Genomic DNA, 15,711 nt, shown 5'->3' on the forward strand with positions numbered 1-15,711 from the left:
CCCAAAGGGAGTCTGATATGTTGCCTCTATTCTAAAACTCACCATAGATTTGGTGGGACTGACACCTGTGACATTCCCTACCCTCACCCACCTGCCATAGAGAGGACACTCGAAGTAGGTAGAAAGGAAGGAAGTTAGGACAGGACTGCAAACAAGTTGTTTCATGGAGTAATCCTTGTCTAAATTGTGGGATTCAGCACTCTAAAATGTCATAATCAGTGGTGGACTAAGGCTCACTTGTGCCCTAAGCACTGACAAATCTTGGTGCCCCCCCCCCTCCTCCTTTGCACATACTGTACAAACGAAGCAAGCTTAGGCTACATAAAAGTTTTTGTGGTGCCCCCTTTGGGCCTGGTGCCCTAATAACATGCTCAACGGTTAATACATCACTGGTCATAATGTTCAACTATGCATTCTGGTTGGGTCAAAAAGGTACAGAGGATAGGAGTAGCTAGCTCAATAAAGAAATGAATAAATATAGAGCAATGAAATAGCACTAAATGACATTCCAGAGAAAGGACTATTCCATTATCACAAGGAGAGAAATAAGCAAAATAAAAGGAAGCTTTATGAATTTAACTTGTCACATTTTACCTCAAACATGGGCAGTTCTAGAGCAAACATTAAAGGACCAGCCCTGAATGTGCCTGCTAACTGAGCGATTCCCTCCACAGAAAAGTTTTTGTGGTCTCCAGATATAAAAGAGAAGTCCTATAAACTTTGTTGGAAAAATAAGGACTTTACTAATCATCTAAAGTCCCATCTGAAAAAAGTATAAGATCTCCTTGGCCATCAAATTCCTCTGCTCTGCTGAGGTGAGTCCAGAAGGCAGAGATTCCATCCAGTGAATCCCTCCCCAACCACACACCAGCCCAGCCATCCCATAGAAAGCTTAGAGGCTGGGATTTAAAGAACAGGTATTTGAAAGCCCAAACTGTTACCAATCTATGTTGGCCCAAACAGGCTGCTAGAAGACACACCACCGTAATGGGCTGCAAAGCCCCAGCAATCACTATGAGACAGGCAAGATATTTGCATTCGGCATTTCTTTGCTGCTATCTTGTGATCACCTGGATTTTTGCAGGTCAGGTAATCCTAGAAGGAATCTCCATCTCAGCTCTTTCTTCCTGGTGCTTTTCTAAGCAGCCAGTATCTCCTTTCCAGCTCTCTTATCCATCTGGCTTCTATTTTTAGTCTCTTGATGAGACCTACTTGAGTGATCACATACAGAACTACATGACTTTTGCAGAGGGATGGAATCCTTTATCTCTATTCTCCACAAAGCCTTGACCTTCTGAATATTCTGAGCCTTTCCATAGATAAATCTGTAGCTCATCAATTAAACTGCCTTCAGAGGCCCATTTACCAATAAAGGAGAATATCTGTAGCTCAGGATTGAAACGGGCAAACAAGCCAAACTCAGAGAGCACCAAGGAGCCTTTGGGCCCATTTACTTTCCCTTTTTACGTGCTCACTGAAAGGGATTGAATGTGTCCATAGATGGAAATAGGAGGGCTGCGGAGGCTCACGTTCTTATTTTACTTATTAATTTCAATTTCAGTTGATACCCTGCCTTTCCACCCCATGATGCTTTGGGCTTCTTACAGTCAAGAAAATATAAAATAATAAAAAGAAGTTCAAAATTTAAAAATGTCACACGTTATATTGATACATAATATAAACCTTGCAATCCTTATTAGCCAATACAGGAGCCCTATTAAAATGGGTCCAAACAGTCAATAGTCAATGTGCCGGGATTGAGCAGAAATCTGGAATTGAGAGGCCCCTGCCTTTTCCACCACTTCAGCCTCAAACGGGAGGTTGGAGGCCAGGCTATAATTTTCTAGCTGCTCCGGCTCAAGAGAAGTCTCCGGCATCGCTTTTGGGGTGTAAGGGTAATATTCCCTCCGTATATCTTGTCCACATCAGCGGTGGTCTTCAGCAGGTTCTGACCAGTTCTGGAGAACCGGTAGCGGAAATTTTGAATAGTTCTGAGAACCGGCAAATCCCGCCTCTGACTGGAGATTTTACAGTCTCCTTTCCCTGCCACGCCCACCAAGCCATGCCCACAGAACCGGTAGTAAAAAAGTTTGAATCCACATCACCGAGAAGAATCCAAAACTCTATGTTAAAATTACATTAATATGAAATGTGAGTTTTCCGCTTCTCTTGGCTGTTTTTAGAGGGACACGGTGGCTCAGTGGCTAAGACGCTGAGCTTATCGATCAGAAAGGTCAGCAGTTTGGCAGTTCGTATCCCTAGCACCGCATAACAGAGTGAGCTCCTGTTACTTGTCCCAGCTTCTGCCAACCTAGCAATTCAAAAGCATGTAAAAATGCAGGTAAAAATAGGGACCACTTTGGTGGGAAGGGAACAGCGTTCCGTGCACCTTCGGTGTTTAGTCATGCCGGCCACATGACCACAGAGACGTCTTCGGACAGCGCTGGCTCTTCGGCTTTGTCACAGAGATGAGCACCACCCCCTAGAGCTGGAAATGACTAACGTGTATGGGCGAGGGGAACCTTTACCTTTACCTGGCTGTTTTTGTTTGTTTTCTTTGGTTGAAAACTATTGATTGTGTCTACATTTCTGACCAGCTATAGTTCTATACCTTTTCTTTCCTGAACCTTCACTTCCTGTTTTGAAAAAGAGATCAATTATTCAAGCTATTTTTTTATTTTAGAAATAAATTTTAAACTTACTCAAAAATGGTTAAGAATAATCATGGAAAATATGTATTTAAAAATCAGCACTCCTCAATCAATCAATATTATGGCCATAAATAAAATACTATTAAAACAGATCACACACACACACACACACACACACACAAATGTATATTGATAATTATTTTTAAAAAAGTAAAATTAAAAAAATGAATATGGTTCTTCAATCACCAGGAAAGATATATGGCTGCACGCAATAGAGCAACCCAGTAGAATCTTGGCCAGACCAAAGAAGCGACGAATAGAAGCCCTGGTCTTGGTCAGGAATTTCTTCTTCACAAGAGGATCTACAAACAGAGGTGGTATATTCAGCAGGTTCTGACCAGTTCTGGAGAACCAGTAGCAGAAATTTTGAGTAGTTTGGAGAACTGGCAAATCCCACCTCTGACTGGCCTCTCCCCCATCTATTCTCTGCCTCTTGAGTCCCAGCTGATCGGCTGGGTCTTCTTTTGTTGCTCTGCACAGGAGAATGGAGCTGAAAAGCAGGCGAGTGGGGCGGGGAGGGAATGGGATTTTGCAGTAACCTTCTCCCAGGAGTGGGGTGGGAATGGAGATTTTACAGTATCCTTCCTCTGCCATGCCCACCAAGCCACACCACACCCACCAAGCCATGCCTACAGAACTGGTAGTAAAAAACTTTGAATCCCACCACTGTCTACAAAGACACCCAGGATTCCCCATAGAGGAAATTGAATTCCTTCACAAAGGTGCATGCATGGATCAGGTTGGTGGGGATTACCTGATCATCCTTCCTTTTAACCATAAACTGGCTGAAAGGGCCAAGGACTAAGTATTACAATATCTCAGTTGACTTCAGCCCACTGGGCAGCTGGTCGAGAGCAGCTGCTGAATAGGCTGTTTAAGCCAGTTGTGTATCCACTTAGCTGCCAACCCATGCAGCCCACCCTTAACTATCCTGGGATCCTTTGTCAGATGCTTGGCTAAGTTGGAGATAACATCTACACTATTCCCACATCCTATTAAGAAAGTTAGTCAGAAAAATGAAATAAGGTTAGTTCGACGAACCTTATTTCTGTTTTTAGCCTGCTCTTGACCAATCTATGCTGACTGCTCATAATTACTGCACAGTTTTCAATGTGCTTCCAAGTCAATCTCTGTGATTTACTCCAGATACCTAAAGAAGTATTGCTAAGAAGACTGAGGGGAATCAGAGGCAACTACTTATGAAATTCCCAAGTGCAAATAATGTTGCCTATAACACAATTGCCCTTCCTTCCACACACTTTCTACTGTAACCAAAGGCAATGGGATTTTGCTTTACCTTCACCAATTCCCAGTGGTGCCCACCGACTCAGTTCAGCAGCCACAGGAAGTGGGGCTGCTTTCCGTTGGGCTCCTCCTGGGCTTAGGGCAAGCATTTCATGATTAACAGGGGCCATGTGACCAGCAGAGGAGGAAGGGATGACTTAATTACTTCTCTCTCTCTCTCTCTCTCTCTCTCCCTGTCTCTCTCCCTCCCTCCCTCCCTCCCTCCCTCTCCCTCTCTCTCTCTCTCTCTCTCCAGATAAAAGGTTTCTCATGCTGTCCCATCTCCCTAAGGGCAGATCGCATCCCTGCACCCACCTAGGGCCCTCCAGCCAGAATTGCGGTGATTCCTCCTTTCTATGTCTTTCTATCACAAGCAGAAGACCAATGAAATAACGCCAAGGGTTTCAGTCTGTCAACATCTATTTGTCTTGAAACTAGCAACCATATGTTCAGGGGTGGTATTACAAGGAAATCCTAATTGATTACAGTTACGAAGACCAAAGTCACCTCCGGATTAGCAGCATTCTGGGGATAATGCAGAGTACAGCCAGGAGCAGGGATAATAACAACGTTTTTAGCTAAATCATAAAATACTATATAGAATAGAATAGAATTGAATAAGAGAGTTGGAAGGGACCTTGGAGGTCTTCTAGTCCAACTGCCTGCTTAGACAGAAAACCCTCCACCGCTTCAGACAAATGGTTGTCCAATCTCTTCTTTAAAACTTCCAGTTGGAGCATTTACAATGTCTTACTCTTCTTCAGTTCTTGGCATAATGCCACTTGGCCTGAGAGTGAATGACGTGACAGGGGTGTGCTGTATGTATCCATTTTTTTATCAGTCAAGCAAATGTCCCTCACTGAAAAAGTTCCCAGAACAAGCGCAGATAAAAGGCTGGTCCATTACAAACTAGTTGGCCAAAGAAGAAGCTCCATCCTGACCTTAGTCTTACTTCACCCAGGATTAAGTACTAGGAGGGCTTCTATGTCTTTAGAACAGGACATTTCACCACCACCACCAAAGCCCTTAGTCTCTGCTCTTCTGGCATTTATCTCATCGACCTTTTTATTTATTTGTTTGTTTACTTATTGGCTTCTAAAAAAATGAAAATTGAAATTCAAACAGAATCGATAAATAAATCGGGGTTTAAGATTGAGAAGAAAGTAAAATATCTGGGTATTTTTATGACAAATACAAATTTTTTGTTATTTCAAAACACCTATTAAAATTACGCTTAGCTTGCCAAATGCCTGCCAATCACATTTAACATACCATTCAATTTTCTTTATTGTATCTCCTTCCATTGAGATCTATTGGCCAAGGTATATGTAGTGGTCTACTTTATCTAGTTCTTCTCCAAGTATATATTTTTTTCTTTCTTTGGTGAATTTATTAAACATGACCTGGTTCTTTTTCAGGTTTATTTTTAAATTAAATGGTTCTCCTGCTTTGTGCAACTCTTGTATATGTATATTTTTAGCTCTTCTGGGTCTTGTGAGAAGAGAACAACATCATCTGCAAATCTTAAGGGATTTAAATAGGTGCCCTTGATTTGTATTCCATCTTTTGCCCAGTCTAGTTGACGAAATACTTCTTTAAGGCAGACTGAGAAAAGGATAGGTGATACTGTATCATCTTGTCGTAAAACTCGTTCTATGTTGATTTCCACTAAGATCATTAAGGCAAATTGTCATCATTTTGTTTTCATATGTCAATTGTTGTAAATTTATGTAAACAGTGTCTATGCTTTGATTGAGCAATGCCTTAATATCGCCTACTGGAATACTGAGTCAATAGTCAATGAAAGCCATGCACTGAGGCCTGGTGTACTCATTGTGCTTTTCAGTGACTTGCTGAACAACCTGGATGTGATCCTTTGTGCTGCAGCCACTTCTGAACCCTGCCTGCTCCTTTGGCTGTGCATCATTTAATGTTCTCAATATTCTTTTTGCTATTATCTTGGTGAAAACCTTGCAGATGACTGAAAGGAGGCAAGAGTTCTTTAAATCATCTTGGGCCCCTTTCTTGCATATAAGAATCACTTCAGCATTTTTCCATGGGTTGGGTATTTTTTCTTCTTTGAGCCATCTTTAGTATAGTTTTACTAGTATCTTGTGTAAACTATGACCACCAGCTTTCAGCATTTCAAATGTAACACAGTCATTTCCCAAAGCTTTGCCATTTTTCATTGATTTTATGGCACTTTGATACTTCCTCCACTAGGATATCTGGCATTTCCTCTTTTGTGGGTGTTGTTAGTTTTGAGTGATCTTGACCTTTGTATAGCTCTGAATAGAATTTTCCAGTTATTTCTAACATTTCCTGCATTGTTCCACACACAGAGCCCCCTTCACATTCAATGCAAATGCCTTATTTCTTATATTTATAAGCACTTATAAGCAGAAGGACATTGACACTGACATCCCCTAAATTCTGCTGAAGATGTTACCTAGCATGGTAATGAAACGTCCAAAAACCAACCCATAAGCTCGGAGAACGAACCTCCACCCTTATAAAGATGTGTTAAGATAGTTGCCAGTGTTACAATTGCCAGTGCCAAAGATAATTTCAATGACAAAAATGAATGTTCTATGTAGGATGCTTTTGTTTTGTGTGAACCTTTGTGTTTTTGCGGCTCCCAGTATTACTAAATAAGGCACTACAAGGGCTCCTTTATGTCACTGGAACATAAAGATTGCTAATTATTTTAAACAGCTAACAACACATTCATTTTAATCTAAAAGTCAGATTTAACAGCTTACTGAAACATTCTAACAACCTAATTGTATTAATTTATTTTTGTTTACGGTATCCAGATTAGTCACATGAATTATTTAAAATCAATACAGTCTGATCCAGATTCTAGTAGACAGCATCTGACTCATAAATTAGTAAACGGAAGCATTCTGAAAATATAACTGAGTGGTCTAATCACAATTTGAAGGCTGTTGCAGTGGTTTCATAAGGTGGTTGCTATACTACAGAACAAAGCTGCACCCTGCTACATGCCCTCCAGTTTAATAAGATTAAAGACTTAGAACTAGATTTAAAGATTACTGTCAGCTAAAATGGATATTCGGTCTCTCTGATTTAATATTCACTTCTGAGACCAAGTAGGAAGAATCTACATTTCTCACAGTCTGTAAATCATTTGGAATTCATTTGCACTTTTCTAACAGCATGAAAATAATACGAAGAAATGTATTGTTTGGAATGGCACTTATATTTGGTAGCATCCATATTGAGAGTGTCTCACACTCCACCCTGGTGCTGGACATGGCCAAGATTCTGTTGGACAATTATTGTTTTCCAGAAAATCTGGTGGGAATGCAGGAAGCCATTGAACAAGCCATCAAGGGTGGGGAGACTTTGCATATCTCAAATCCTAAAATCTTGGCAACAGCTCTGACAGCTGGACTTCAAGGAACTTTGAACGACCCACGCCTGGTAGTATCGTATGAAGCTTTGGCTCCTGCAGTCCCTGAGCAAGAAGCGGATGCTTCGCTACCATTAGAAGCACTTTTAGAGGTTATCCAGCACACAGTCAAATCTGAAGTGCTGGGTGACAATGTAGGCTACTTAAGAATAGACTACATTGTCGGGGAGGACATGATGCAGCAAATTGGTGCTTTCCTGGTGGAAAAGATGTGGAAGCCCTTGATGGAGACATCAGCTCTGGTCTTAGACCTGCGTTACACCACCGGAGGGAAGATATCGGGTCTTCCGTTCATCATCTCCTACTTGTACAGTGAGGACAAACTGCTGCATGTGGACACTGTCTACAACCGGCCTTCTAACAGCACTGTGGAAATATGGACTTTACCAAAAATGCTGGGCCTGAGATACGGTAAGGATAAGGAAGTCATTTTGCTGACCAGTAAACACACTTCTGGGGTGGCCGAAGATATGGCTTACATCCTGCAGCAAATGCACAGGGCCATCATAGTGGGCGAAAGGACAGCGGGTGGCTCCTTGGACCTCCGGAAATTGCAAATTGGGTCTTCCCAGTTCTATGTGACCATTCCTGTGTCATGTTCTATGAGCCCCTTAAGTGGCTTTGGCCAGAGCTGGGAACTGAATGGGGTGATGCCAAGTGTGGCCGTTCCAGCAGAGCGAGCCCTAGGTGATGCCCTGGCCATTCTGTCCTTTCGCAAAGCAATTCCTGACAGTGTCAGTCGCTTGATGCACGTCTTGCAGAACAATTACTCAATAATTGAACAGGTGCCAGCATTACTTCAACAGCTCTCTGTGTTTGATTATTCAGCCATCCTGTCAGAAACAGATCTGGCTTTTAAACTAAATACTGAATTGCAAAGCATCTCCAAAGACCCACGACTTTTCTTGTGGACTACCACAACCAGTGAGGCTACAGTTATGGCGGCTGAAGAGCCGATGGACATGAACATAGAGCTACTGGATGGCGAACAACTCAAACAAATCCTGGCTGCTGTGTTTAGAGTGTCGGTGCTGTCTGAAAATGTGGGTTACCTGCGTTTTGATCAGTTTCCCGATGCTGGAGTGCTGATCAAGCTGGAGCCCTATATCATCAATCAAGTCTGGGAACCTTTGCAGGCAACGGACTATTTGATCATTGACCTGCGCTACAACCAGGGTGGACCATTTTCAGATGCTGTACCAGTCTTACTATCTTACTTCCAAGATCCCTCGGCCGGTCCTGTGCATTTGTTTACCACTTATAACAGACTCACAAACCAGACCCATGTTTACAACAGTAGAGTTGAACTGCTAGGCAAGCCCTATGGGACACAGCGCAGCATCTATTTACTCACCAGCTACCTCACAGCTACAACGGCAGAAGAGTTTGCCTACCTGATGCAATCCCTTGGCCGGGCAACTCTCATTGGTGAAATTACTGCTGGAAGCCTGGCCCACTCGCACCCCTTCTGCATACTCAGGTCAAGAAAAGAGGAAGGCTGCAGCCTCTTTATCAATGTGCCATTCATCACCCTAATTGACCGCCATGGTGAATACTGGCTGGATGGCGAAGTGGTGCCTGATGCCATCGTGCTGGCCAATGAGGCCTTGGAGAAAGCCCAAGAAGTGTTGGGGTTCCACAGAGAGATGGGAGCACTGATTGAGGAACTCGGGCTGTTGCTTGAAGTGCATTACGCCATACCAGAGGTGGCCACGCAGGCAAGAAGCATGCTAAACTCCAAGCTGGCTCAAGGAGGCTATCGCACAGCAGTGGATTTTGAAATGCTTGCCTTGCAGTTGACCACTGACCTTCAAGAAGCTTCTGGGGATCACCAGTTGCATACATCTTACAACCATGTCGAATCTTTCTTACAGGAACAGCTCCCCAACAAGACTTTGACTTCTGAGGAGATCCGCTACATAATTGAGGATCTGTTCAAAGCAGACATTTTGCCTGGCAATGTAGGATATCTGCGTTTTGACCTGATGGCTGAAGCAGAGATGGTGAAGGCCATTGGACCCCAACTGTTGCACATTTGGGACAAGCTTGTGACCACAGATGCTATGATTGTTGATATGCGCTACAACACGGGCAGTTATTCCACCGCGGTGCCCATCTTTTGTTCCTATTTCTTTGACAGTGAGCCCCAGCAGCATCTTTACACACTCTTTGACCGCAACACCACTCAAAGCATGAAGGTGTGGACTTTACCACACCTCTCTGGCAAACGATATGGCTCGGTGAAGGATATCTATATCTTAATTAGCCACGTGAGTGGATTGGCAGCAGAAGCCTTCGCTCGCTCTCTGAAGGATCTCAATCGGGCCACAGTCATTGGGGAGCCCACATTGGGGGGCTCACTGTCCGCAAACGTTTACCACCTGGGCAGCAGCCCCTTGTATGCTTCCATCCCCAGCAAGGTGATGCTGAGCCCCATCACGGGCAAAGTGTGGAGCCTCTCTGGCGTACAGCCGCATGTCACCAAACAGGCTTCAGAAGCCATGACTTCCGCCCTGAACATCATTGCTTTGCGCTCCAACCTCCCCAGCATTTTGCAGACGGTGGCCAAACTGGTGGCTGACAACTACGCTTTTGCTGATGTTGGGGCTCTGGTGGCAGACAAACTTTCGGATGATGCCAAAAGAGATGTGTACCAGAAGATCAATTGTGAAATGAAGCTTGCTGAAAAAATTACAGCTGACCTAAAAGCTCTTTCTGGAGATAAACACTTGAAAATAACCCATGTTCCTGAGCACCTGAGCAACCATATTCAAGGGATCATGCCCGTGCAAGTAAGTGCCCATTAGCTTGTTTCATTAACCGCTGACCTAAAAACTGTGTGAATAGAGAGTTAATATTTACTATGATGGGATAAATTCCTTTGGACTTGCCTCAAGAACTGGATTCGTTCAAGTAGCACGCTCCTGACTTTACACCGTAACAGCTCAGTTCATATTATTTAGTTTACTGTGTTTGGTTACATTAACTTATTATTGCTTTCCCTAGGTAGTTTTCATTTTTGTCTTTATGTCTTTAATTTTTTTAGAAAAATGAAAACTAGGAATTTAGTTTCACTTTTACTCCAGTTATAGATTGGCAATGATGCAGCCTTTTCTAATTTTTCTCACACTTATAATATTCACTTATAATCTTGAGTGTACAGGTGTAATATTTTAGATACTGATAATGGGTAACCACTCTATAGTTTTGTCCTAGGACTCTCATTGTGTTATTAATATTTTATCTCACATTTTCAAATGTATTTTTCAATTTGCAACTTTACTGGTGTTATGCTGGTGCTTAACTGAGCTATACATTGAAATTATGTGCACACAGCTTAACAGGTTGGTATAGTACTACATTCTGATTTTGTTTATAATCAAGCAGTATGCTTACTATAAATAAAATATTTTAAAAATTATAAAATAATTTTAACAGACTTGTCTCAGAAGGCCCAGTATGACTAGTTCCTGATAATCATTTCATTAAAATGAAATTAGAAAGGACATTAAACAGATAAACTTTAGTTCCTGTGATTTCCATTGACTTATTTATTTATTGTCATAGTGCTATGATGTTATATACTAGCATTCAAAACCTTTGCTAGACCAATACTTGAATACAGCTCCGCTGTCTGGAATCTGCACTGTATATCAGACATAAATACAATTGAGCGAGTCCAGAAGTATTTTACAATAAGAGTACTACATTCCTCTGTTCTCAACAGAATACCCTACACCACCAGATTCTAGGCTTAGACAACCTTGAACTACGCCGGCTAAGATTGGACTTAAGCATAGTACATAAAATTATCCCTTACGATGTCTTACCAGTTAATGAATATTTCAGCTTTAACCACAACACAAGAGCACACAACAGATATAAACTTAATGTAAACCACTCCAAACTTGATTGCAGGAAGTACGACTTCAGCAACAGAGTGGTCAATGCATGGAACTCACTACCTGACTCTGTTGTTACATCCTCTAACCCCCAATCCTTTACCCTCAAACTAATCTTTATTGACCTCACCCCATTCCTAAGAGGTCTGTAAGGGGCTGTGCATAAGTGCACATTCGTGCCTACCGTCCCTGTCCTATTGTCCCCAATTATTTGTACCTATTTCATGTATTTATACTTATGTTTATTCTTATTTCTATTATATTGTAAGCGTTTGACAAATCAAATAAATCAAATAAATAAATAAATGTTGACTGAGGAATGTTGACTAATTTGAGTAAGGTTTCAGTCCTGATCATCCCAACTGTCTAGCTGCAAGATGTATTATTTTAATGCAAGGTGGATTCTCATATTTCTTGTGTTATTCTTGAAAATTACTTACTTATTTTTAAAAAAATATTTCAGATTCCTTCCTCAAATATGTTAGAAGACCGCATTAAGTTTTCATTCCAAACCAAAGTGTTTGAGAATAATGTTGGTTACCTCAGATTTGATACGTTTGGGGAGAGTGAGCTTTGGCCTCAATTCTCTGAGCTGATGATGGAACAGATCTGGAAGAAGGTTGTCCACACTAACGCACTAATCATCGACATGAGGTAAATAATCTGCCCTAAGTAGAATAAGCAATGAAGATAAAACTTCCAAAATATATGCTTTGCCACAAAGGTATTTGTCAAATTTAATTCCTGGGCCCAACACAATGCAGTATATCTTGAGAAGCCATCACTGACCAGATTATGAGCTATGTGTTCCTTGCAGGAGGAAATGTATTTATCCACCCTTCAAGATAAATGCAAGGATGGAGGTTGGATACCGGGATAGAGGGCATAATGACAATACATCCAAAGTTTGATCTCTTGGGATTTACCCAGGGCTGGGCTACTGGGGGGCTCCCAGGGGTTTCGGGAGAGCCCCTAGCTAAGATTCTGTGCAGTTTGGAGAACCCCCAAATCCCACTCCTGGCTGGCCCTGCCCGCCCCTCCCCTCCCCTCCCCTTCCAGGAGTCCCCATGCGGCCTGTTTTGGATGAAGGTAAGTGCAGGGCATGCACAGAGGCTCGGGGAGGGCGAAAAATGGGCCTCCCAGAAGTCCGGGAAGGCCGGGAATGGGTCCGTTTCCGGCTTCCAGAGACCCTCCGGGGAGGCCGTTTTTGCCCTCCCGGAGGCTCAAGGAAAGCCTCTAGACTAGAGTCCAGGGAGGGCAACCCCTCCCCCGCCATGGTGCAGGAGGCCAACTAGGCCACGCCCACCAGGGCCATGCCCACAAGCAACCCTTTGCTAAAATTTTTGAAGCCCACCCCTGGATCTACCCCAAAATATGTGTGATCGAGGTACAGAAGCTCCAATCTCCTGAATTTGAAATAAATCAGTGGGAAGATGCAGCAATGTTTTCCTCAATGCAATTGCAGTACTTCACAAAGCACAAACCCAGCACAATCAGGATATCTGATGTCATACAGGAGGTTTCTAGAAAGCCTTCTTATCAATATGAAACATAGGTTGAATTGTAGGAGCCGTATCTCCTTCTAGGCCTTTTGTCTGGGTGCATGAAAAGCGCTACATCCCTAGCACATCTTGTTCAGCTACTTCCTTGTGTGTCCAACCACACTTGGCCAATAAAGAATTCTATCATTCTATTTTACTAGACTTCAGAATGTCTTGGTGTTTTCTCATAAGGATGTTGCAGCTGTTCAGAACTAGTTGGGGCCCTTTGGGCTCCCATGACATCATCTGAAATCTGACAATTTATTTCTCCCAAAACAATATTGGAATAATAAAACTAATTACTTTTTATTAAGTGCTGTGGTTTTGTAGAGTTTCTAGACAGACCACAAAAATCTTGCTTTGTCCTGCACTCCAGGATTTCAAATCTTTCTAGGTTAACTGCGACATGACTTTTTTAAATCTATAAGTAGACAATTTTTTAAAAAAATCAGAGCATAAGAACAGGTATGGGGAAGTGTGAAACAAACAGCTGATTTATCTTTTAACTGGAGTTGGGTTATGAGATCCAGGGTAGAAAAATTCATGACTGTTAAATGGAATCAAAGAGTTAGAATTTTCTGTCTGGCGCGGGGGGTTTATGGCTGCCACTTATGGCAGTCAAGACATTTTTGTTCTGAGCATTTCAAGATTTAATTGTGGATCATTTTCAAACTGCTTTGGGGGGACCAGAGATGAGAAGTTGTGGTAATGTAGGGGTGCCTAATGTCAGGTTTCCTCATCAATGCCTACTTCTCTTCCATGCCTCACTAGGTACAACACTGGAGGGCCCGTCTCTGCTGTAGCAACTCTGTGCTCTTACTTCTTTGATGAAGGACATCCAGTTCTACTGGACAAAGTCTACTACAGACCAAATAATACTACCAGTGAACTTTGGACTTCTTCCCAACTTTTAGGTAATAGCATCTGAAGTTGTGGATGTCGTTATTTCTCTTTACTTACTGCACATTATGGCTAAAGTTAGAACATTATCCAATGTTAAACTATGGCAAAGATGCTATGACGGTTGTAAGAGAGAAGAACGGTTGTCACTTTTTTTCAGTGACATTGTAACTTTGATCAGTCACTAAACAAATGGTGGTAAGTTGAGGACTTCCTCTGTGTGTGTGTGTGTGTGCGTGCATGCGCGTGCGTGCGTGTGTATGTTTTAAGTTTTCACGGGTATCTATATGTATGATATTCAGCTTTGTTCGGGTATTTTCCCACGTCATTAAAAGCACAACTATAATGAAGTGGGAAAATACCTGAACAAAGCTGAATACCATACATACATACATACATACATACATACATACATACATACATACATACATATTAACTAGCTGGGGAAATCTAGGAGTGGAAGTCCATATGTCTTAAAGGTTGAGGAACCCTGCCTTGTACAGTGTATGCATCACAGTATGTATTCTCGTTCTATGAATTCATAGAGGGACGTTCATTTTAATATGGGTTCTGATCAAGTTTACTGTCCGGTGAGACCATGGGTGGTTTTCTGAATCTTCTCCTGTCTCTTCAAGGTCAAAGATATGGCTCTGGGAAGAGTGTGATCGTTCTTACCAGCTCTGTGACTGCTGGGACTGCTGAACAATTCGTGTCCATCATGAAGAGGCTGGGCAGAGCCTTGATCGTCGGACAAAAGACCAGCGGGGGTTGCCTCCCCCCTCAGACACTTCAGGTGGATGGGACCGGCCTCTATGTCACCATCCGAACTTCTAGATCCACCATTTCTTCTGGGGACTCTTGGGAGGGCATCGGAGTGGATCCCCACGTGGCAGTTCCCACTGAGAAATCCCTCATCCAAGCCAAAGAGATCCTTGCCTCTCACCTCCATAGTTTGAGTTAGCTTAGCGGGTCAAACCAAGAGTTCGCATGAAGGCAAAAGGACATCCGGTTCCTTTCTCTTCCCCTGAGGCTAAAATTTTGGTGTTGCACATTCATGCCAGACAACACATCATTCCAAGTCTTCTATCATAGTTAAAATACAGAAGGAGAAAGAGGAAAGCAAGAAGTATTAATCCATCCTCCTAATTTCAGACTGTGTTTCAGAATATAACTTGAAATCCCCTAATCCTTACAATATATATATATATTAAGTTTTAAAGAGAAAATACAAACTAACAAAAACTAATATAGGTTAAGAAAAAACAAATTGTAGGAAAAAAAGAAAAAGGAATAGAAAGAGGCAGCTTCTGATATTCTTTGCCGCAAATACAAATACAGTTATGCAGTTATCTCTAATTGAAAAAAGAAAAGCTAACTTTTTTCTATTATCTATTTTTTTCTAATCATCAAAACCACAAATCATAAGTGCATTTTTCTGTGTCAGGCAAAACCTCCGTCAGAGGTGTCCAATCAGCCACAGATGCAGATGGGGTCATTTCTCTGAGCAAGGAAGTCGAAGTAGCCATCTCTGAAAGTCCAACCACCTTTGCCAACCATCCCTTCCTTTAATGGGTAGTGCTGAAACTGTGTGTGTGGGGGGGGGGGCTTTAAGTAAAATTTTATTTCAGTTTTCCACATTTTAAAAACATCTCTTTTTAGTGAACAACATGATTCCAGGTTTCCACATTTACATACAAAAATGACCGTAAGTACAAATTCATCTTTCATGTTCAACTTCATATCTTGCCAATACTGACCGTTTTTCAGCATCTAATAATCTTGCTGCAGTTGTCATTCTGAGTCTTTTTTTCTAGCTGTGTATCCATTAGTTCCAAAATAAAAGCCTTTGGTTTCAACCATACTTTAGCCTTTAAAATTTCTGAATTAGCCTATGCGTTTGTGCCCATTTTCCCATTGTTCCATTTGTATATTTTAAC

At 42.1% G+C, this 15,711-nt stretch overlaps 1 protein-coding gene across 1 annotated transcript; it reads left to right on the forward strand.

Moving 5' to 3' along the window:
• The first annotated feature begins 7,081 nt into the window (after window positions 1-7,081).
• On the forward strand, window positions 7,082-15,635 carry RBP3 (retinol binding protein 3). The gene is made up of 4 exons (XM_026688539.2): window positions 7,082-10,223; window positions 11,797-11,987; window positions 13,646-13,788; window positions 14,410-15,635. The coding sequence occupies exons 1-4, from the start codon at window positions 7,176-7,178 to the stop codon at window positions 14,733-14,735; spliced, it is 3,708 nt and encodes a 1,235-aa protein (XP_026544324.2). The 5' UTR covers window positions 7,082-7,175; the 3' UTR covers window positions 14,736-15,635.
• Window positions 15,636-15,711: the final 76 nt, after the last annotated feature.

The sequence above is a fragment of the Notechis scutatus genome, chromosome 5, assembly GCF_049901735.1.
Source record: "Notechis scutatus isolate UNSWTSFEM ecotype Mainland chromosome 5, rNotScu1.2, whole genome shotgun sequence".
NCBI classification, from domain to species: Eukaryota; Metazoa; Chordata; class Lepidosauria; order Squamata; family Elapidae; genus Notechis; species Notechis scutatus.